General features: G+C 41.6%; 1 protein-coding gene across 10 annotated transcripts in view; it reads right to left on the bottom strand.

Moving 5' to 3' along the window:
• Positions 1 to 777: 777 nt before the first annotated feature.
• CSGALNACT2 (chondroitin sulfate N-acetylgalactosaminyltransferase 2) overlaps positions 778 to 21,629 on the bottom strand; it is a 55,147-nt gene continuing 34,295 nt past the window's right edge. For all 10 annotated transcript variants that reach the window (XM_050960733.1, XM_050960734.1, XM_050960741.1 and 7 more), the window contains 6 exons: positions 12,907 to 13,123; positions 10,784 to 10,885; positions 9,046 to 9,224; positions 5,977 to 6,071; positions 3,803 to 3,884; positions 778 to 2,272 (listed from right to left, as the gene is read on the bottom strand). In XM_050960733.1, the coding sequence (XP_050816690.1) occupies positions 1,980 to 2,272; positions 3,803 to 3,884; positions 5,977 to 6,071; positions 9,046 to 9,224; positions 10,784 to 10,885; positions 12,907 to 13,123 (968 nt within the window). In that variant the 3' untranslated portion in view covers positions 778 to 1,979. The remainder of the gene's footprint in view (positions 2,273 to 3,802; positions 3,885 to 5,976; positions 6,072 to 9,045; positions 9,225 to 10,783; positions 10,886 to 12,906; positions 13,124 to 21,629) is intronic.

Here is a 21,629-nt window from a genome sequence, read left to right as displayed (position 1 = left end):
CTAGTGCTCTGAGGGGCTAATGGATGTGAAGGGTGAGGGTGGAAGGGCTGGGGGCTGTTTATGTGGTGATAATGGTGGGGACCTGGATTGGGTTGGAGCTTTGCACCTCTGCACCATGTCAACGAGACTTGAAGGGCTCACTCCAGTGCTGTGGTCTCATTTCATGCACTAGTGTCAGGGATAATGGTGTTTCTGCAGAAAGAGGGCTCTCTGCTGGACTGCCAAGGAAGCCAAGGCAGCAATGCTAGATTGAGCCCTTCAGAAGTTGATTCATTAGTAAGGGAAGAAAAAGTAAGCAGAAGAGACCTCAGATCTGATGAACAATAAGTAATACAGCAGAACAGATCACCTTTCTCTGCCACCCTTAGCTACACCCAGCTCGAACTCCATTCACTCCCATGCCCTCTTCCTTCATGTCCCCATGTTTCCAGCTCCTATAGTTCTGCCCCTCAATTGACATGGCCTTTCTCCTGGTCCCAAAGTATCATGAAGAGGGGAGGAGGAGGAGCTTAAATGTTTGCTCCCTAGTGACAAATTCTCAGGCTGATATAACTGCTGGATCTTGGACAGTAGAGCTATGACAATTTACACCAGCTGTGGATCTGCCCCATAACTTTCAACTGTTAGATTGGTAGGATCTGCACTTGCCCAACATTAGCTGTAAGTTGAACTTTTTGCTGTAAGCCTGGAATGTCAACATGGGCTTATTGGTACATATGATGTTAAACATTTTTTCCCCTTTCATAACAAAATTTCAATACAGCAGTTTGGAAAAAGTTCTAAAATGCAGAAATATTAAATTTATTCATACATCATAGCAGGAATAGCAATTGTAAGACATCTTGCGTTACATTCTCCCCTCTTTAAAACACAATACAGTACACTGTTCTCCACAATAAGTTACAGAAAAGCCAATTTTATGTACATGTAAAAAAAGATCAGTGAACAACACTATTTTACACAGCATATTTTGCATCCAGAAGTCACATATTTTCATCTCTACCTGTCCTTAAGTGTTTGAAACTAAAACTGATTTCAAAAAACAGATCCAAAATTAGTTGATTTAGTGAGTGGTTTTCAACTAATTTCTAAATTTGTGGAGACTGCAGATGCAACTCCCCCACACTCCCCACTAAATAAATGAATCTCAACATTCATCTGAAAACAAAGGCTATTAAAAATGGTGAATCTAATCATACCATATAAAGCAACAGAAGACAAGTAACCCGCTTTTATTTAAATTGCTTGTCTTTGTACATCCTGAAATATGTAAGAGGAATTTTTTTTGGCCCATAGCTAGGATAAGCAAATGGTACATGTCCAGCTTACTTTTGCATTGATATCAAACAATACTAACTATTCTAGAATTCTCCTTTAAGAATTTTCATACGTCCCTTTTTCCTATAAATTCTTCTCTAATGTGAATTATATGGATAGCTGTTAATACAGTGATTTTAATTAAATTGCCATGAAATCAGCAACCTAATTAACCTACTAATTAGGCTCATGTGTACATTTTCCCAATGAGTTTCATGGTCGTGTGTGTTTAGTTTTTATCCTGGAATGTGTAAGTATGGTATCTGTCTAAAGTTACAGTGCAATGAGCAAGACAGAGTGTAACAGTACTTGGCAGACAAGACAAAATATTGTACACTGAATGCAATCCTTACCTTACAATAATGCAAATATGAAAAAAATTATCAACAAAAGTGAAAAAGTGTTAGGTCATACATTCTGCTGCTATATTTGTCCATAAAGTTAATACTGTAGAACCTTTCATTGAAATAATTACTTTCAAAAGTTCTTATCTCAGGTCCCTGAACTGGTGAGATATGTAGGTAACAGAATACCAGACAAAGAAGTTAAAAAAAACTTTTCTTCGCCGAAGGAGGCACTGAATTTGTAAGCTGAATTAAGGCTTTAGAATGATGCTGGTTCATTGTGAGTTTAAAGTCTTCGGTCTTGCATTAAGAAACCTTTTAATCTATTGTTTCACTGTTAGTCCTATAGGCCTGTTTACGGAGATGCGTCTCAATCTCCTCCCTGAAGACCAGCATTCCAAGGTGCGAGTGAGACGCTTCATTCATGGCTTTAGACTGGATACACATGCGATATTGCTCTGGAGTCAGCTCATCGGCACAATGCTTCTCATGCCAGAGGTGAAACAGGCCTGGGACTGGGGTCCGGATCACAACAAGGTCTCCATGCAAGTACTTTCTGTACAGATGAACATCCTCTCCACCCCAGCCTTTCACTTCCAAATCAAACCCCCCTATAGTAGCACAAATAGACACATCAGAAAGTATTATTTTTGCAGAATGAAAAACGGGCTTTAACATAAAAAACCATTCTACCACACGCTGTAGATATTTACCACCTAAAATATCACTTAATGACACTTTTACAGCAAATACCAACAGCACGTGCCATATTAGTGGAGTAACTCAAAACATGCGATGCTGTTTGGCAGTGGAAACTGGCTTTCACTATGGGACACTGATTCCTGGCATCACACAGGTTACAGCAAGACTTCGAAATGGAATAATGTGGTCCATTCACATTGTGCATAACATCGATGATAGTTAAGGCTATGATTTTGTCACAGATGTAGTGGAAGTCATGGAATCCGTGACTTCCAAAGACCTCTGACTTCAGCCCCAGCAGCTGGGAGCTGCAGGGTCCCACCCTTCCCACAGTGGCAGGGAGTTGTGTGGTTCCCCCACTGCCTGAGTTAGCAGAGCCCCCAAGCTCTGAATTGCTGCGGGCAATGGGGAACCCCTGCAGCGGGACAGGGGACCCCCCCAGTCCCTTCCCATTTCATCATGGATATTTTTAGTAAAAGTCAGGGACAGGTCTGCAGTGAACTTCTTTATTGCCCGTGACCTGTCCCTGACTTTTACTAAAAATATCCATGACAAAATCTTAGCCTTAGTGATAGTATCTGTGACAACTACTGCAGTTCTCATGAATATGAATAACGGGTAAGCATTTTCTAATTTTTGAAACTGCAAATAAGGTGATCAAGCATCGTGTGCTCATCCAACTCTATGGACCACAAGCGCCCCAGGCACCACAATTTGAGAAACTCTTGATTAAAAGAAGTCCATCCAGCCATGTTTCTAGCCAAAAGCATAGTAGAAGTTATGTTGATATGCAGATGAAAAAAAATAGGATTGTTATTAAAAATCAGTTTGCTTTAAAAATATATATGTTAAAAAGTTATATATATAAAAAAGCATCTGACAACAAATGCAAGATTTTCTAGGTAATTTACCACAATCAATCAATACTGGCTGACACCAAAAGGAAGGCTGCTTTGAAACTGAAGTAATCAAGCCTCACTAAGTTCTAATGTTGAACCACAAGAGGGTGCAAGAGTATTTTTCAAACTAAATAATCATGATACTCATGTCAACATTTAATACTTAAAAGTGTGATTATTAAAAGGAAAGGATAGCTTTTTTAAAAAACAGAGATTAACATGTACTACAAATTTCAAAAGCTTGGTGAATTCACTGTCAAGCTAATACATTTGCAAGTAGTACGATATTTTACTTTATGCTCTTTAACACTATTAATGTAATGCTATTGATACTTAAATTGTTAAACCAAGACTTTAACAACAGTCTAAAACAATAAGTCAAACCTAACAAACAGAAAGTTTGACTGGGGAGCTCAGGAAATGCAATAAGATAAATTAACATTTTACCTTCTTGAAATCATAGAAGAAAATAGTAATAGGTGAGCTTTTGAACTCCCCTCACCAAAATTAGCAAAACATACGTATGTAAATCCATCTTACCAACAGTCAGGAAATCTGTCCGATACTGACATGTCATTCCAAAGCCAAAATCCCGCCAGAAGCCAGAATCCTTTTTGTGTACCTACAATTTTAAAATGAACATTTTAGCTTTTCACCCTTACACAAGACAGCTTGAAGCAAATAATGTGGCTGTGTTTGATTTGAGGAGAATCTGTATTTATCTGGTTATTTTCTTGACATAACATTGGATATTTGTGTTTCACAGTGTATATACCTGCTGTTTGTTCTAGTGAAGGGTCATCAACATCTAACATAAGGGCCTCATAAGGAATGACAGACCTATTAATTTAGAATACCCAGAAACCAGTCAGTCATTCTCTTTCCTGCCTTTATCTTCACACACATTCCTTTCGCAATCTCCAGCCTCCCTACTGCTCTCCTTCTGCTTCCCACCTGTCTGTTGATGCCAAAAGGGTCTAACTTTCATATTCACCTGTTCTACAGCTAACACCCTCTGCTCCCCATCTCCCTAATTCCAACACTTCTCCTGCCACATTGGCTTCCTTCTTCCTGCCATCTATCCAGACATGCAGTCTGACAACTAGCCAGACTTCTTGCAGTTTTAAAGTTCACTCTTCTGTCAACTAGGACCTCTTCCCTCTTTAAAAAGCAGACACACACGGCCTTATTACTCCCATCTAAAGGGCTCTGTCTACCAATCCTTCTGGGCTCCTTTTACAGCCTTGCTGCTGCTTCTTTCATCTCTCAGAAACCCATCCCCTTTATACAGAGTCCCTATTATTAAACCCTTGTCTGCAGTCTGGCCATCTCTTATTTTGATGTATGTCGCTCTCTGATGTCCAGGCTCACTGCCTCTCAATGCTCCTGCCCTTCCCCAGTCTGCCGAGAGTAGGGGTGAGCAAACTACAGCCGGCAGGCTGGATCCGGCCCATCAGGACTTTGGATCCAGCTCATGGGATTGCCACCCCTGTGGTGACATAGGCCCCATGCAGCTCCCAGAAGCGGCCAGCACCATGTCCCTGCAGCCCCTGGGGAAGAAGGGGGAGAGGGCTCCATGCACTGCCCTCGCCTCCAGGCACCACCCCCCCGCAGCTCCCATTGGCTGGGAACGGGGAACCATGGCCAATGGGAGCTTCAGGGGAGGTACCCGCAGGTGAGGGCAGCGCCCAGAGCCCTCTGCCCCACCCCCCTTCCCAACCCAGGGGCTGCAGGGAGGTGGTGTTGGCCACTTCCAGGAGCGGGGCGGGGCCAGGGCAGGCAGGGAGCCTGTGTTAGCCTCGCTGTGCACCTCTGTCACCCTGGAGCCACTGCCCCAGCCCTAAATTCATGGCCCTGCATGCAATTTCCCCATCCAGCTGTTTGCCCACCCTTACTCTTGGCAGACTCAGGCCATTTTTTGTTTTATTTAGATTGCAAGCTCTTCAGCAAGGCAGTATTTCCTGTCTGTAAAGCACTATATAAATTAATGGCACTACATAAGTGTTTCTAATGGTATTCAGGCTGCTGTTGGATGGCAGGGGTAAGACACCCCTGCACAGAAGACAGCAAGAAGCCCAGCGCTTATGTTAGTATGTTAGGTGATGGAGACAGACAGCACAGCTAGAGATGCACTACATCTCCCTCCTCTCCTCTGCCAAACTGCAAGGGTAAAGAGGGCCATACACCTGATCACCACTCAGTAGCTAGCACTCTTGGGCAAGTGTTCAATGGAGCCCATGCTGCACCTTCCAAAGAAGAGAGGTAGGAACTACTCCTCAGAGTTCTCCTTTCACCTGCCCAACAATAGCAAGAAACATTCTGCGTGTTTCATTACTCAAGGAGACGACCTCCAACAACTGCCACTTGCTGGAGTACAGTTCTCTCATCACACTGTGACAATGGCTTTAAAAATCACAATACAGCCTTTGAATTACAACTGCTAACCATGTTTGGTTAGTTTCTTAGTCCACTAAATTCTGGGTAGAAGCTAGATGTATCCAGAAATACTGGCATTTTGGCACTTTCCATTACGATGTTCATCTCCCAAGCTCTTATTCTTTTATGTCTAATCAATATAGGAAAAGTTCTGTTTCATCTCATTGTCAGTGTTTCTGGCAAGTATCTAGGATATTTTAGATATGCTGCTACACTGAACTGCCTCATTAAGATGCAGCACAATGCTCTAAACTTCTTAAAAAAATCAGACCACTTACCAATTGCTGCTCCACAGGGGGTGGTACATCTTGGTTGGCATAGACAATAGCAGGATTATAAAGGCTGAATACCACGGGATAGAAAACTTTCTTGCCTATAAAGTCAGAAGAGCTTTGTTACTCATAGTGGGCCATCTTTGTGAGTGAAAAGGGCAGCTGTGAAGTATTGCTTTCATGGGGAATATTCATTATTAATCTATTTAACAAAAAAGCATAGGCACATGGCCTGCCTCCCATCATTTCCATTTAAAGAGCACATTAACATCTAGCAAGAGTGACATATAGAAAAGAAATGGTACACAGCTTTCAATGTGATGCTGTGCTAAGGTGGACATGGATCACAGGGCTTCCAGAGGACTCCAAAGGTAACAGTAAGAGTATGAATGCTAAGAGGGACACTAAGACCATCAAAATCAAACAGCCACCCACCAGAAAGTTTAGGTAGATAGAGTTTGAAAATCACCTCTTTCCTCTTTCCTCTGTCAATTTGGGCGGCTTTACTTTCTGCTATGGCCCCTGCAGTAACAGTTATGTTTATTTTCCATGTGCTGGGATACCAATTTGCAGTTGCTGAGTACTTCTCCTGCTTTAGATACACAGGCAGGTGAGCTAAAGACGGTCTCTCCAATATTCCACACTATGCCTGCCACAGAGTTTTGGTTGATACTTAGGAGAGCCCTTGCATACACTGGGAACCTGCATGCATTGTCTGCTTCTCCAAAGCCAGTGACCTAGGTTGGGAGAAGGCCTCAAGTATTCCTTCCCCTGTGCTGCTGCTGGGGCACCTTCTCAGAGAGGCAGCCTCAGCTTTGCTTTCCATGTAGACTAAATTTAAGAGGGCCTTAAGACCAGGATCCAAGGCCAAATTGAAGGCACTTGTGATCCTCACTGTTTCTTTGTCTCACCAAGGCTCTTTCTTCAGTAATATCCTTCCCTTCTCCCGGGAATAGCGCAAAGAGGCAACATGACTATATCCAGACTCAAGCACCATCTGCAGCCACCTTCCCTTTGCAAGTATCTCCAATTCCCACTCCAAGCAAATTTGACATACCACTTCCATTAAGAATAGAGGGCCTTGGCTACACTTCAGAGTTACAGCGCAATAAAGCTGCCCACAGCACTGTAACTCACTCCTGTCCACACTGGCAAGGCACATACAGCGCTGTATCTCCGTGGCTACAGCGCTGCAGGTACTCCACCTCCCCGAGAGGAATAACAGATGCTGAGGAGTGGCTGAGATACTGGTGCTCCAGTGTAAATGGGGAGTAACCTTATTAGGCAGTGATTTATCTCTGGAAACTCCCCATAATTCTTTTAAGTGAAGGCTCCTCTCCTTGTTTTGTTGTGATGCCTCTCTGTTTTGTTGTGAACTCTAAGCTAAGAGAGCTGCTTATCAAAAAAACAAACACAGCTACTGCTTGCTGTGAATGAGTAGAGGCAGGCAGGGGGGCTCCCTTTGGAACGCCCACAGTTCATGTTTGCTTGAAGAGAGAGGTGGCACGGGGGGAGGGTCCGTTTTGAAGAGCAGCTGCTTATCTGGTCTGTGAGGAAAAAACAAACAGCTGCTGTTTGCTTTCAGTGAGTGAGAGAGGGGTGAAGGAGGGAGGGGGGTCGGAGCTTGCAAGGCAGGGTGCTGATACAGTGTTGGCACTCCAAAAATCCTCTCTCCCCCACCCCTACACTCCGTCACACTCCATCCCACCCACTCCCCTTTTGAAAAGCATGTTGCTGCCCATAATGCACTGCTCCCAATGCCGCTGCAAATGCGGCCATGACAGTGTGCTGGCAGCTGTCAGTGTGGACAGACTGCAGCGCTTTCCCTATTCAGCTATACGAAGACAAGTATATCTCCCAGCGCAGTACAGCTGCAAGAGTAGCCATACCCGAGATCAGCTCCCAAGGTGGACTTCATTCTGTGATATTGCAACAGTGCTAGTTCACAAAGAATTCCTTGTGCTGTTACATCGCTCAAGCTATTTAAATACCTATACGGCCTTCCATCACCCTGGTATGCAAATTCTGAGACAGAGGAATAAGAGGCAGTGAGCTCAAGCCAAATTGGTTTGCAATTGTCTGTTGCCTATCATAAGAAAAAGCATCTTTCCCTTGCAAATTAGCATTCAGAGAGGGGGAAAAATAAAATATTCTGGATGCAACAAATTTGTAATGAATAAAAGTTTTAAAATTCTCATTGTGCCACTGTGCTAGCTAGCTTGCATATTAGCTTACTGAAGCCTTCAACTTCTCTACAGGAGTTTGTAAAACAGATAGATAAGCTTCATATGCTCATGAAAGGACAGTCTGGAGGAGGAGAATGGGAGAAAGGAACTCAAATTCTAATTTTAATTCTAACTCTGTCAGCAATATGTTTTGTGGCCTTCAGAGGCATGCCACTTTACTGCCATGTCTTGGCAGTAAAATGGTGATACTTATCCTGCGGGAATGCTGTGGGGACTAAACACTGCAGACAAATGTTTTACAATGGTTTGTAAGATGTGGCGCTCTATATAAAGGCTCAGGATTATAGCAGGTACTGGTTGAGCACATATTATAGTTAAAGCTAAATTCCATTTTCTTTTAGAACTGCTCTTGACTTTGTCAGATTAACTCTTTTGAGGGTAAGCATTTCCCAAGGTTGGTCTCTGCTCCGAGGTGACACTTTTTAAAATCAATGTAGAAATGATCCAATTGTTAAAAGGTACTGAAACACTTTTTTTAACGTGGCTTTTTGTAGATTCTCAGCTTTTAAAAGTGTGCATTTATTGTATGAGAATTTTAGTTTGCGTTTTAAATTTAATTGTCTGACATTTATAATGATATGAAAAGAAGTCACATTTTAAAGCATAAGCATTAAGGTAAGTTTCCACTCTCTGAACTTTCTATGTAAGTGCTAGATTTCTGATCTTAATATTCCATCAACACTAGTTACTTTGTGCACAGAATTATTTTTCCTTCCAAGAGCCACACTACTGAAATTACTCCACTATTCAAATTAGTTTTATCAAGTTATTGTAAAGCCCAATTCAGAAGGTAACGTGTCCCTGCTTCAGTGACTTAATAGGAGCTTACCTGGTTCAGCATTCAAGCGGCAACTGTTAAGGAACTCAGCTGTGAAATAAATATCAACATCGCAGAAGAACATTAACACTTCGCCTTTTTCCCAAGCTCTGGCACCCATGTCTAGTCCTCGCCCACGATTAAATTCCTCATTCAAAGAGACCAGTGTGTAATTGTGAAAATTAGTTTCTCTATAAAGGAAAAAAGTGAAAATTTAAATAAAGGAGTGTGGGAAAAAGATGGCATTTACAGTGCTATAAATTGCCACTGTAGTATAAATTAGCTCTGGATACTTATTTTAAATATCTAATAATACCAATCTTACTGTTTTTCTCATACATTTGATGTGGGGGGGGGGAACACAGATGCAGCATTAAGCATTCTCTATGTTTAATAATCCAATATACAAGTTGGAGAGAGAGATAGATATCTGATCCCTGCCACCACAATCTTTGCAGTAACATTTCAAATACAGTAGTTATCCAGACAGATTAAAAGGGTGCTTTGAACCTCTGATGCCACTAACTCCAGGAGCAGCCCCGGATTGAAAGGCACTTCTAAATTGTGTCTCAGGATTCTGGAAGTGGGACTCAGTCTCAAGAGCAGAGCACATTGGGAACTCAAACTATGCACTATCTGAGGGCTAGAAGTGAGGCAATAAGCTGCAAGTTGTCCATGTTAATGCCTCCGCTGACCAGTCAATTTACGATCTCCCCACTAGCCTCACACACACACTGAAGAGAAAGGAATGTTGGAAAACAGCTATATAGAAGCACACGAGAAGCATATCTGGGGCAAATGAGCAAATGCCCCAAAATACTATCTGGAATCGCTCAAATGCATTTTAGAAACATGAGAACAATACTTCCTAACCTACCTGGGGACCCACTGAGTCAAAAAAACCTAGTCTGAAAAAGATCACTCATTTGTGAAGAAACTGGAAGGGCCTCAATGAGGAAAAGTCAGTTTCCCAGCAGAAAAAACAGTGTTCTTCACACTGACAGCCACTTGACAGTTCTGCTCTGAGGCTTTGGCGATGAAGCAATGGAGGAAAACAAACACTTCTCAACCTCTGTGCATCAAGCCACTCTCTCAAGGTGCCATTTCAAGCCACCTGCACTATAACCTTTGGCCAATAGGTTTCATCATTTGTTTATCAAGTGATCCACGGAAAGTTATGTACAAGTAGGGGACAATTTGGAATCATATTGAAGGCTGAGAACAATAGATGAACTACTCAGGCTAACAGATTGAGTGGCCCTCTGGCAGCGGGGTACTGTATTAATTTTGTCACAGGTGACCAGCCATTTCTATTCACTACCATTAGATATCATCGGTTACCATTATTTGGGACATATAATAGCATATTTTATCCATAATTTCACCTTTTACACATTTAATTTTCCTGTCAGCATCAGTTCATGTGACTCAGTATTTACTACAAAACTCACCACTGTATTTTATACTATCCACTGCCAATCATTAGTGAACCACTCCTAATCTCTTAGCCATGCATTCTTTCAGACCCAGAATATTCAAATGATCACCCCACAAAAATAGAGACTTGAACAATCACAAACAATGCTAAGAAGAATCAAAATGATGAACATACTGTAAGAAGGCAAAATGAATTTTGTTTGGCTGTGACTGACTCATCAAGTTCTTCCTCGCTATTTGTTAGTTTTTGTTTTTTTTTTTAAACTAACATCACTTATATTTCCGAGCCTTCTATTTGGATTAGCTCACTTACCGAGCTACTGACTCCAGGATGCTCCTCACTTCAGATAGCCCATCTTGGCCAAAGTATACCACTGTGAGGTGAATCCGCTTGTCCTGATGAATACACACATCCCTATAATAAAGATGAGTTAATTTCCATTATTATATTCTAGCAAGGGCTCTCTCTCAAGTGTTTTCAAGTTAGTGGCTAAGCAAATTATTTGCCTACAAGCTTTATGATTTTGACAATGACGATCCCGCATACAGCAACATCACGTCACGTGGAGCTAATAATGTATATGGCAGGAATCAGCAACCTTTCAGAAGTGGTGTGCCAAGTCTTCACTTACTCACTTTAACTTAAGGTTCTGCATGCCGGTAATACATTTTAATGTTTTTTAGAAGGTCTCTAAGTCTATATTATGTAACTAAACTATTGTTGTATGTAAAGTAAACAAGGTTTTCAAAATGTTTGAGAAGCTTCATTTAAAATTAAATTAAAATGCTGATCTTATGCAGCCAGCCCACTGCTGGACTGGGGTTCCATTCACCTGGTTCGGCAGTGGACTGAGCGGGGCCTGCGGGACCCCGGCTGGCAAGGGGTCGGCAGCCAGGACCCCAGATAGGCAATGGGCTGAGTAGGGCTAGCGGCTGGGACCCCAGCTCAGCCCACTGCCGATCTAGGGTGCCGGCTGCCGGCTCCTGCCAGTCAGGGTGCCAGCTGTCGGCTCCACTCAGCCTGCTGCCAGTCTGGGGTTCTGACCCTGCCTACATACAGTGGGTACCTACCTTCTCCCTGGTTCTGGCCCATCTCTTCCTCTTTCTCTGCACTGAGCTGAGAATGGGAGTGCACTGAGCACAGGGTTGGAGGTGAAGGAGCAGGCTGGGGGTTGGGGTGCAGGGTCTGGCTAGGAGCTAGAATGAGGGAGGGGGCAGGAGGTTTGGGTATGGAGCGCTCACCTGGGACAGCTCCCATTTGGTGTGAGGGGTGCAGGTGGGAATACGGGGGAGGGGTGCAGGAGTACCTGTTCAGTGCCCAGGGTGGGGCTGGGGATGTGTGCCGGGTGCAGAAGTCAGGTCAGAGGGTTGGGTGTGTGTGTATGCAGACAGGTGCAGGGGTCAGCACAGAGGGCTGGGGTGCTTGGCTCGTGGGGGTGCTCCCAAACCCCTGCCATGAGCAGCTCACAGCAGGGGACTGGAGGGGATATGCTCTGTTCCCATCCCTTTTCCCAAGGCCCTGTCCCCACCTCTTCTGTCTCCTCCGCTTCTCCCCCTCCCCTGGGCAATCAGCTGATTGGCGCAGGGAAGGAGAGGAAGAGGGGCAGGAAAGCAGCACGCTGGGGGCAGAAGCAGGGGGGGTGGGAGCTTGGCTGCTGGCAGGACCAAGCTTCTGCCTCCAGCCCGCCACCGTTCTGGGGTTTTGGCCGTCAGTTCCTTCACCCAGGCCGGAAGCAGGCGCTGAGTGGGACCGGCAGCGGGAACCTGGCTGGCAAGGCGCCAGCAGTGGGAACCCCAGAGCGGTGGCAGGCTGAGCGGCTCAGCCCGCTGCTGCGTGCCATCAAAAATCTGCTCACGTGCCACCATTGGCACATGTGCCGTAGGTTGCTGACCCCTGGTATATGGTATATTTTATAAAATCACCTCTTGTCAATTAAAAGCCATTCAGTGAAATTATTCACTATTGTAATTCACTACAGATAGTGTAATAGTTTACATTAATCTTGCTGTAAAAATGTTTTAAAAGACTTCACAGCTCATCTAGCAGCTTTTTAAGAGAGAAACACATTAGTTCTCCTGTGCCCCATCTTTCTGATTCAAATAGGTCATCCACGCCTGCATCTTATTTCTGATAAGGTAGCTCTAAAGCTAATACATCCACCAAAATTATCATGTAATTAAGCATCAGATCTCCAGTGGCTCTGTCATTCTTAATCTAGGTTGAAGTCCTAGCTAGAGTATTTGGTCTGTGTTTTATTGTAAAGATAAGGAAGAAGATTGTTTGAAGAAACATTTCTCCATGCAGCAGTTAGTATTCCATAACATTTCTAAACAAGTTATAGAACTGAAGTAGAGCTAAGTTCCATCAAAATAGGTTTTCACTTCGATAAACTAAGGAAAAGCTACACACTTCAATTTAGACTCTGATGCACTTACCTAAAGTTTTGCATGAATTGTGCAAATGCCTCAGTTCTTCCAGCAAGAGGGACAATGATGTTAATAACTGATCTGGAAATGTCAACTGTTTCACTCTTTACTTTCATGAGGGGTCCAAATGGTCGGAATAGTGTGACATGTTTGTACTCCATAACATCGGTCTTCTTATAAAACAATTCATACTGTGTTCCTTTATCTCTCTCTGTGCGATAATAACCTGAAGTTATAGAAGGAATTTATCAAGTCAAAAACATGAGATTCACTGAGACATTTAGCTATTCATTGAGATGCACAACTTGATTTCTATCAAATTATAAAACAGTATAGAAAAATAAAGCTAATTGGTAAGAGTTTTTTCGTTCATTCAAAAGAGAAAGTTTTGGGGTTTTTGTCAAAAAGCAAAAAAAAATCCAAGAAAACCTAAAAAAATATAAAAAACAAACATTTCCCAAATAAACTTCTGTTTTGACAAAAAATCATTGTCATTGGGGGTGGGGGTTCATTAAAGAATAGAGATTTGGGAAATAGTGAGTAAGGATACTGCAACATATGACACTCTTTGGTGAGCTAGCAGGTACATACCAAACTCAGGAGATCCATGTAAACCCTATGCACCCTCTCTCTGCCCCTGGCCAGTTGGTTCTAAGAAGTTGCTGGGTCACAGACCATGACCACTCTTTGTGAGGCCTCCACTGGGCTGACTAATTCTTGGAAGAAGCTTCTGGAATTTTACAGGTTGGTCATTTCTGTAGCTACAGCAACAAAAACAGAGCTAATCACCATGGGTTTTACACTCAACCCCCCTGTATTACCATCTCAAAACAGGTTCTGCAAGAATTAGAGTTGGTTCTCAAAATGATGACGATTGGCACCAGATATCAAAAAGTTCGTCATCTTTTACTACTTCCCGGGCTGAGTCCTACACTGAGGAACAGTCAACTTTTGCTACTTTGTTTGTGGCAGTAGTTTTGACTCTATATAATCCATTTTAACTGGAGAGTAACATTTTAATTATTTTTCCTGACTTCATAGAATTTGCTCTTTTGAAACAGAGATTATATCTTGACAAACCTGATATTTGAAAATTGGCTAATTAAATCAAAACTATCTGTCACGGAAAACTGTGTTGCTACTTTAATGACTGACAGGGCTTGCTCCAGGCACCAGCCCAGCAAGCAGCTGCTTGGGGCGGACAATGGTGAGGGGCTGCATGTCCAGGTCTTCTGCAGCAATTCGGCAGCAGGTCCCTCACTCTCTTGAGGCAAAGGACCAGCCGCCGAAGACTGAAGCGGCAGCAGTAGAGCTGCACATAGCGACCACTGCTTTTTTTTTGCGCACTGCTTGGGGCTGCAAAAACACTGGAGCCAGCCCTGACGACTGAGTTTCGATGTATAGAAGGTTCTATATAAGAGAACAAGCAGTTTTATTTTAGGAGGAGTAATGGCACATCTTTAATCTTCAGAGTATAAATCCTTCACTGCATATAAACATTGGAACTCTTTGCACAAAATAAGAACTATTAGAAATAGTTTGCTGATTAATCTGATGAGCAAACAATGTAATCTGATTAAGCACTGACTAGCATAATATGAAAGACACATAGTAAACCCATTCCTAAAATCAGTTCCAGTGCTTCCCAGATTAACTTATTTCCTCTTCACACCCATTATACAAGTTTAGAGAGGGATTGCTGCATGAAAGAGCACTGGCATCAACCTGGACTAGGCCCTCTAACAAATACTGGATGGTCTTCAATAATTGTTAAAACTGAATCTTGGGGTGCCACTAGCCACTATTTTCTCTATCCCATAAGTGGGGGTGTAAACTTTTGCCCTGTGCAACCCACCTACCAAGGGAAAGAATGAAAATGAGTCCGAGTAGTCACCCTTTAGTAACTTACATTTAAGGGCTGTCAAGAAACAATGCCCGAGCAAGTAGCCTCAGTAATTCTAGCCCACACTGCCTAGGGATCCCCAGAATTAGGTCTAACAGGGATGATCAGATACCATAGTGTCTCACATACAGGATAAATAGGACTTTCTAGTATTGTAAATCGGTTCTGTTCCTGTAACAGAACCTAATTTAACTTGCAGTGAAGTCTAAGATCAGATGAGACTAAAATTCTCTAATTCTTTGTTCCAACTGCTAATTAACATATATATTTTTAAGAAGGCTGTTCGTCAGTCTCAGCGGTCAAAAATTATTAACAGGAGGTGCATGTGTCTCAAACTCAAGACAGTTAAATCCAAAGCAGACTGCGAAAAGTTACAAAAGGATCTCAGTAAACTGGGCAACAGAGTGGCAGATGAAATTCAAAGTCAAGCACATGGGAAAACAATCCCAACTATACATACAAAATGATGGGATCGAAATTAACTGTTCCCACTCAAGAAAGATCTTGGAGTCATTGTGGATAGTTCTGTGAAAATATCAGCTCAATGTGCAATGGCAGTCAAAAAAAGGTAACAATGTTAGGAACCATTAAGTAAGGAATCGATAAGACATAAAAATATCAGAATGCCGTTATATAAATACATGCTGCACTGAACTGCGTGCAGTTCTGGTGAACACATCTCAAAAGAGATGTGCTAGAATTGGAAAGGTACAGAGAAAGGCAACAAACATGATTAAAGGTATGGAACAGCTTCCATACGAGGAGAGATTAAAAAAATCTTCATCTTAGAAAGCAGAAAACTAAGAGACGATATGTTGGAGGTCTATAAAATCAAGAATGGTGTGGAGAAAGTGAACAGGGAAGTATTATTTACTCCTTCACATAACAAGAATCAGGAGTCACCCAACAAAATTAACAGGCAGGAAGTATAAAACAGACAAAAGGAAGTATTTCTTCACACAGTGCACAGTCAATCCATGGAACTCACTGCCAGGTGATGTGAAGGACAAAAGTATAACAGGGTTCAGAAAAGGTTTAGATAAGTTCATGGAGAATAGGTCCATCAGTGGCTATTAGCCAAGTTGGCCTGGGATGCAAACCCATGCTCTGGGTGTCCCTAGCTTCTGATTGCCAGAAGGTGGGAGCAGACAACAGCAGATGGATCACTAGATGATTGCGTGTTCCGTTCAATTCCCTCTGATGCCCCTGGCATTGTCCAAAGTTGGAAGACGGGCTACTGGGCTGGATGGACCATTGGTCTGACCCAGTATGGCCATTCTTATGTTCTTACATCCAGTGGGACCTGCAGGGTGATATATAGTTGATAACCTGGTGCACTATCCGACTACATGAGATTCCAGCTGAGACCACTCTAACAGCACGAGGACTACCACTCGAGCTGGCGCAGTGTGAGAAAACAGAAAGGGGACAAAGCTGTGACTAGCCCTGGAAGCATGACACCCTCAGTGACCTCTTTTACAAGCACCAAAGCATTTGACCCTTAACATTAAATTTTTGCAGTACTAGTGCATAGTAGCTAGCTCTCTCAGTGTTTCTGTAAGTCCTACGTTATTTTACCTGGATATAGTCACTGTTTAATATGGATTGGATCACCCTTCCCTAGCACTCCCAAAAATAAGTTTGTTTATTTTTTTTGTTTTTGTTTTTTTTAAAACAACGAGGGTTCTGAAGCAGACGACGATAACTCAACACATCCTTAGGGACCAGGGAAGGACGAAGGTAAAGCCAGTTACCCAAACATATGGTGGTGACAAAATAGTTGATGTACAACTCAATTTTTGAAATCGTTTCTTTCAAATGAATAAGTCAGTATGTTGCTTTTGAGATACTTTCAGAAAAATGCTAGGTAAGAAGATTTACTAGTTTTGCACCATTAACAAATCTGTACATTCTCTCTCAAATGCACTGCAGGTAGAACTTTGTTCCTGAGATGAACAACAGAAGTAAACATCCTCAGTTTCAATACTATACAAAAGTTACGCTTCAATAAATTCCACAGCAGACCACTCTGATTTATATAAACAAAGAAAGAGGTAGAGGAGAATTAAGGGTGAAGCAATCTACAAAATCAAATTTGTATGTGGGGAGAAAACAGAACCCCCTCCAAAAAGTCCAAACAATGGTGCAGTTTCAGTAGTAAAAAGTCTGAAAATCCTACAGTATGCAGTTAATTTGTTATGTAAGTCTGCAAAAATGGCATATATTAGTCTCGTAAGATTAACAATACAGAGCTTCTGTAAATCATTTGTGATCACAATAGCATAATCAAGTACAATACTATGATTACATATTAGACCTCACACATCAATATATCACTTGCAAAAAACACTGCATAAATTCAATCTCGACAGAGAAGGAAATGCTGTGTTTAAGTGTAACAGGACCATTTTGAAAAATTATTAGCTATGAACTCCTTTACGTTCATGAAATAATTCCCCTGCTTCCTGACCTCCCCACCATGCCCATCATTTTGTATTTACTGCTACTTAAGTAGTTCACTGTTTAAGGAAGAAGTTGGTGAACCAGAATTAGCAAGCATATTTGCTAAGCCTTCTCACATTATCATCTGCTAATATTTCACACTTTTAATGTTAAATATTATGCTCCATGCTACCTAAAACTGGAATTCCCAGATTTTAAAATGATATACAGCATGTACTCTTGGCTCCAGTGGCCGTGACAGATTTTGGATTTCAAGAAGAAAAACCCAAATTGGTAAACAAAGTGACTGGATTTGAAAGCCCTTTGTTAAAAGCTGCCTCCCCCCCCCCAAAAAAAATGCATTTTCTACCACAGGAAAGTTGCTATTCCTGTTGTTGCAGGTTTTAAACACAGTCCAATGACAACGATATCAAGACCTATACTACTGTAACATTCTTTTTTTTTTTAAGTTAAAAATCCTTAAAATTTGTTTGAAGCCTTGAAAGCACTCACTTAAGGCATTAACTGCCAATCCTTCCCCAATTATAAATCCACAACTTCTCTTCAACATAAACAAGGTCAGACTAGATGATCATAATGGTCCCTTTCACCTTAAAGTCTATGATTCAAGTCTGATTTCAACTTGTCCTAAACTGAATCTTTTTGCTCCTTATTTTTAGGGAAAGAAAGACAAGGCATAGCCCATAAGGCTTGATTTGAGTAGCTACTCTACCCCCTCCAAACTTCTACACATATTCACTTTCATTCACGAACAGCACGGAGTAATCTTCAGGCACAAATTCGTCTATCCCAAGAAGCACTGATAATTATAATTCCTCCTGACTGCTACTGGCAACCCTGATTAAAAGTATGTGAACATATACTTAAGAGAAAACATTTGCAAGAGATGTGCAAGTTTTACAAAGGTAGCAGGTAATGCTTAGCAGTAAAAATGTGTTGGATTGTTTAAACAGTTTTACTCAGCGACCAAACAAAGACTAAGAAAAATAGACATTGAGTCATACTAAATGAAGATAAACTCTATATTCCTGTGCTCACCATGGGTTAACAGCCTTAACTATAAAGATAATGCTACATCTGTAATCTTACTGATTTCACAAGATTAAATCTGATCAAGTGTGTGGCCAAGAAGTCAGGGAACAGAAAACTTTAAGTACTGTAAAAGTAGCTAACATCTGCTTAACTTCTCACTATATGTAGTTTTAGCAACTGAGAATGACTTATTATATAATAAAACCTGCTATCCCCACCTTAAAACTAGTATTTACTGACTACAATCCAGAATCAACAGCAGCAAACACTGGCAGAAATAAATTTCTGCCATTCTTGGCCTCTGAAGTTTTATTCACTTGAAGTATATACAGAGGACCCTTGTCATGTAAACTGAGTTTTGAAAATAAAATTGCTAAAACTATTAACAACTTCTTTGTTAGCCACTTTTTTTAGTTTTTCAGTTCCATTAGTAAAGGTTAAAATGTACTACTACAAAATGTATTACTCATTTGTGTTAATTTGATCCTTGTGGATTAATTCTTAGTAGCAATTGTGCTAAGAGGCTGCTGAAGTCAGAGCTGCTGGACTAGGGCAGTAGCTACACACAGACACTCAGGGTGCGGCCTGCATGCTGCTGTTTGGCCGTTCATGAGCAACCCAAGTTGGAAGCTACAATAGTAAAGCATTGTGAGGCACCCAAAGTTGCAGGGCAGGGGTGACAGCCCGTCTCTGATCTGGATTGCACCCAGGAATGTTATTGTTGTTTTGCATACCCCTGTAACTCTCCTGTGCTGTTTAAGTAGTAAGTGCATTTGTACGTGCATTTAAGTTGTAACAGTGTGAATCCAGTGTACCTTGCTGTACCCTGCCCTGTGTCCCCAAAGAGATAAACTATAAGTCACAGTGCCCACAGAAAGGACATGAACTACTCTGTGGGAGCATGCGACAAGCACCTGGTTTGGAAAGTCTCAGCATTGGTCTTGAGGGCTATGGTAGCTGGACTGCAGCATCTCCTGTCCCCAGGAAGTGTTTCAGACAAGGAGTCTACAACTGGGAGCGTGCCCTAAAGACACAGAGCAAGTCTGGACTCTGCAGAGATCCTGCAGGCTTTGATGCACGTGGCATCCAAAATCTGGGTCGGATATTGACATAGGTATAGACCTACACACCATCACAGCATGTTTCTTCTTGGTTAAAAGCAGTAGATTAAAATAAAACATTAAAATGGCAGTGTTATCCTGTGGAGGAGGGTGAACAAGCACTTAACTTTTCATCTGAGTGGCTACGTCAGAAGCCTTTTGCTTGTGTGAAAGATTTGTTGTTTGTGGTCCAACCCCCGCAAAGTAAAACTGCCATTTCTTTTATGCCCTCCAATTCTGCTCTTAAGACAAAGTCAACAATGCTCTGCCGCTGTTCCCCTGCATCATCCACCCTGTAGCAAGTGTGGCCAGACGGTAGGCAGCTCTTATCCATGTGAGACATATACACTTGACTCTTCTTGTGAACACTATCGACAATAGTTCACTCTGCCAAGCCCAGGAGCCATCAGATGTTTCAGGTGAGGTGGTGATAAAATAAATTCAGGTTAAAATAAAGAAACCATTATACGGCTTTCAGATGGAAGTGTTTATTTTTTTCAATCAGGTTATATTCTCTTACATATTACTTTGACAGGTCACTATTAATTTTATGTCTTTGGGAAATACAAAATAAAGGCCTATTAAACAGTCCTATCGGCCACGTTCAGACTGCAGCAGGGTTTTCTGGAAGCTCTCTCATCACCAGCAAAGTAAGGTAATTATTTCTCTACAAAAACATTATTTGTGGCACTCACCATGTTATTTTACAGTTTCAATTTATAGATCTGCAATTTCCTTTTACTATTTTCTTGATCCGGCCCCATCAATAGCAAAAATGCCATATGCTGGTGCTGAGCTCAAGTGCACATTCACTGACATGATGTGATACCAGATTTGATATCAGACACACACCTCTGAAAACCATTTGCCTTGCTTTAGAAAATACACATCAAGCTAACTGCTCGACTACACAAGCTGCTTGAATCAGACATGGAAGGCACGGCAAGAGGAAGAACGTGAAATGCTAGAACACACCAGCAAAAGGATACCAAAGAATTGAAGGATTAGTAAAATGCAGAAAATAGGAGTTGGAAAAGGATAGTAGTACCAAGGCAATCTATCATATCTGGCAAGTATCATGGCTTCTATGTGAAGCTTTTATGGCCATATGGTCGGCCCCACTGGGAATTCACACTACATACAAACTTCATTAACTATATACACTATATTATTAGAAAGTATACTCTTTGAAAATGCTAGATTCTCTCTCACACATACACACTCTCTCTCTCTCCCCCGCCCCATATTGAGGAAAAGAACATCTACATAGTGACACTCAGGAAAGTTATGCTGAATTAACTACGGGTTGAATTTAAAATGCATTTTTAAAGTGCATTACAGCTGTGTGGATGGGCTCATTCAGAAGTAAAGTGGCCTTATCTTAATTCCCTTTGGAAGCGAATTAAACTGGCCTTAGTTCACTTCAGCTTAACTCAGAATGACAGCGTTCACAAGGCTTTAATGTGCTTTTAGCTAATGCATTTTAAATTCAATCCTTACTTAATAAAATATGACTGTTCCTCAGTGTCCTCATGTAGATATGCCCTAAGATTTAATAGGAACTGAGGTTTCGGAGTTGTAAAACATTATGATTGTTTTCATTTCTTGATTATGTACCACTGTAGCGCAGATTAAAAAAGTTACGTTGGAAAAATAATTCAGTGCAAATTCAAGGGGTGAGGGGAAGGAAAAGATGGTAGTAAGGGAGATGGCAATGGCCTGCATGAGTGTCATAAACAGATAGCTAAGGCTTAATGTTCTTTTACCTGTAAAAGGTTAACAAGGGGAACCAAACACCTGACCAGAGGACCAATCAGAAAACAAGATTTTTCAAATGTCAAGGGAGAGAAGTTTTTGGGTGGGTGTTCTTTGTCTTGGTTCGGTGACCCTCTCGGCTCTGAGAGTGATCTCTCTATCTCCAGGCTTTCTAATCTTCTGTTTCCAAGTTGTAAGTACAAGGATAGTAAGACAATAGGTTTATATTGTTTTTTTGTATTTACATGTGTGTAGTTGCTGGAATGTTTTAAATTGTATTCTTTTTGGATAAGGCTGTTTATTCATTTTTTCTTTTAAGCAATTGACCCTGTATATTGTCACCTTGATACAAAGACCATTTTTATGTCTTTCTTTCTTTTTATATAAAGCTTTCTTTTTAAGACCTGTTTGAGTGTTTTTCACTGGTTAAGGCTAAGGAACGAAGGGAGGGGGAAAATCTCTTTGTGTTAGATTTACTA

This window comes from Gopherus flavomarginatus, chromosome 6 (assembly GCF_025201925.1).
Source record: "Gopherus flavomarginatus isolate rGopFla2 chromosome 6, rGopFla2.mat.asm, whole genome shotgun sequence".
In the NCBI taxonomy this organism is placed as follows: domain Eukaryota; kingdom Metazoa; phylum Chordata; order Testudines; family Testudinidae; genus Gopherus; species Gopherus flavomarginatus.
Note: the sequence above shows the minus strand (reverse complement) of the source record. Positions and strands in the feature narration are given on the sequence as shown.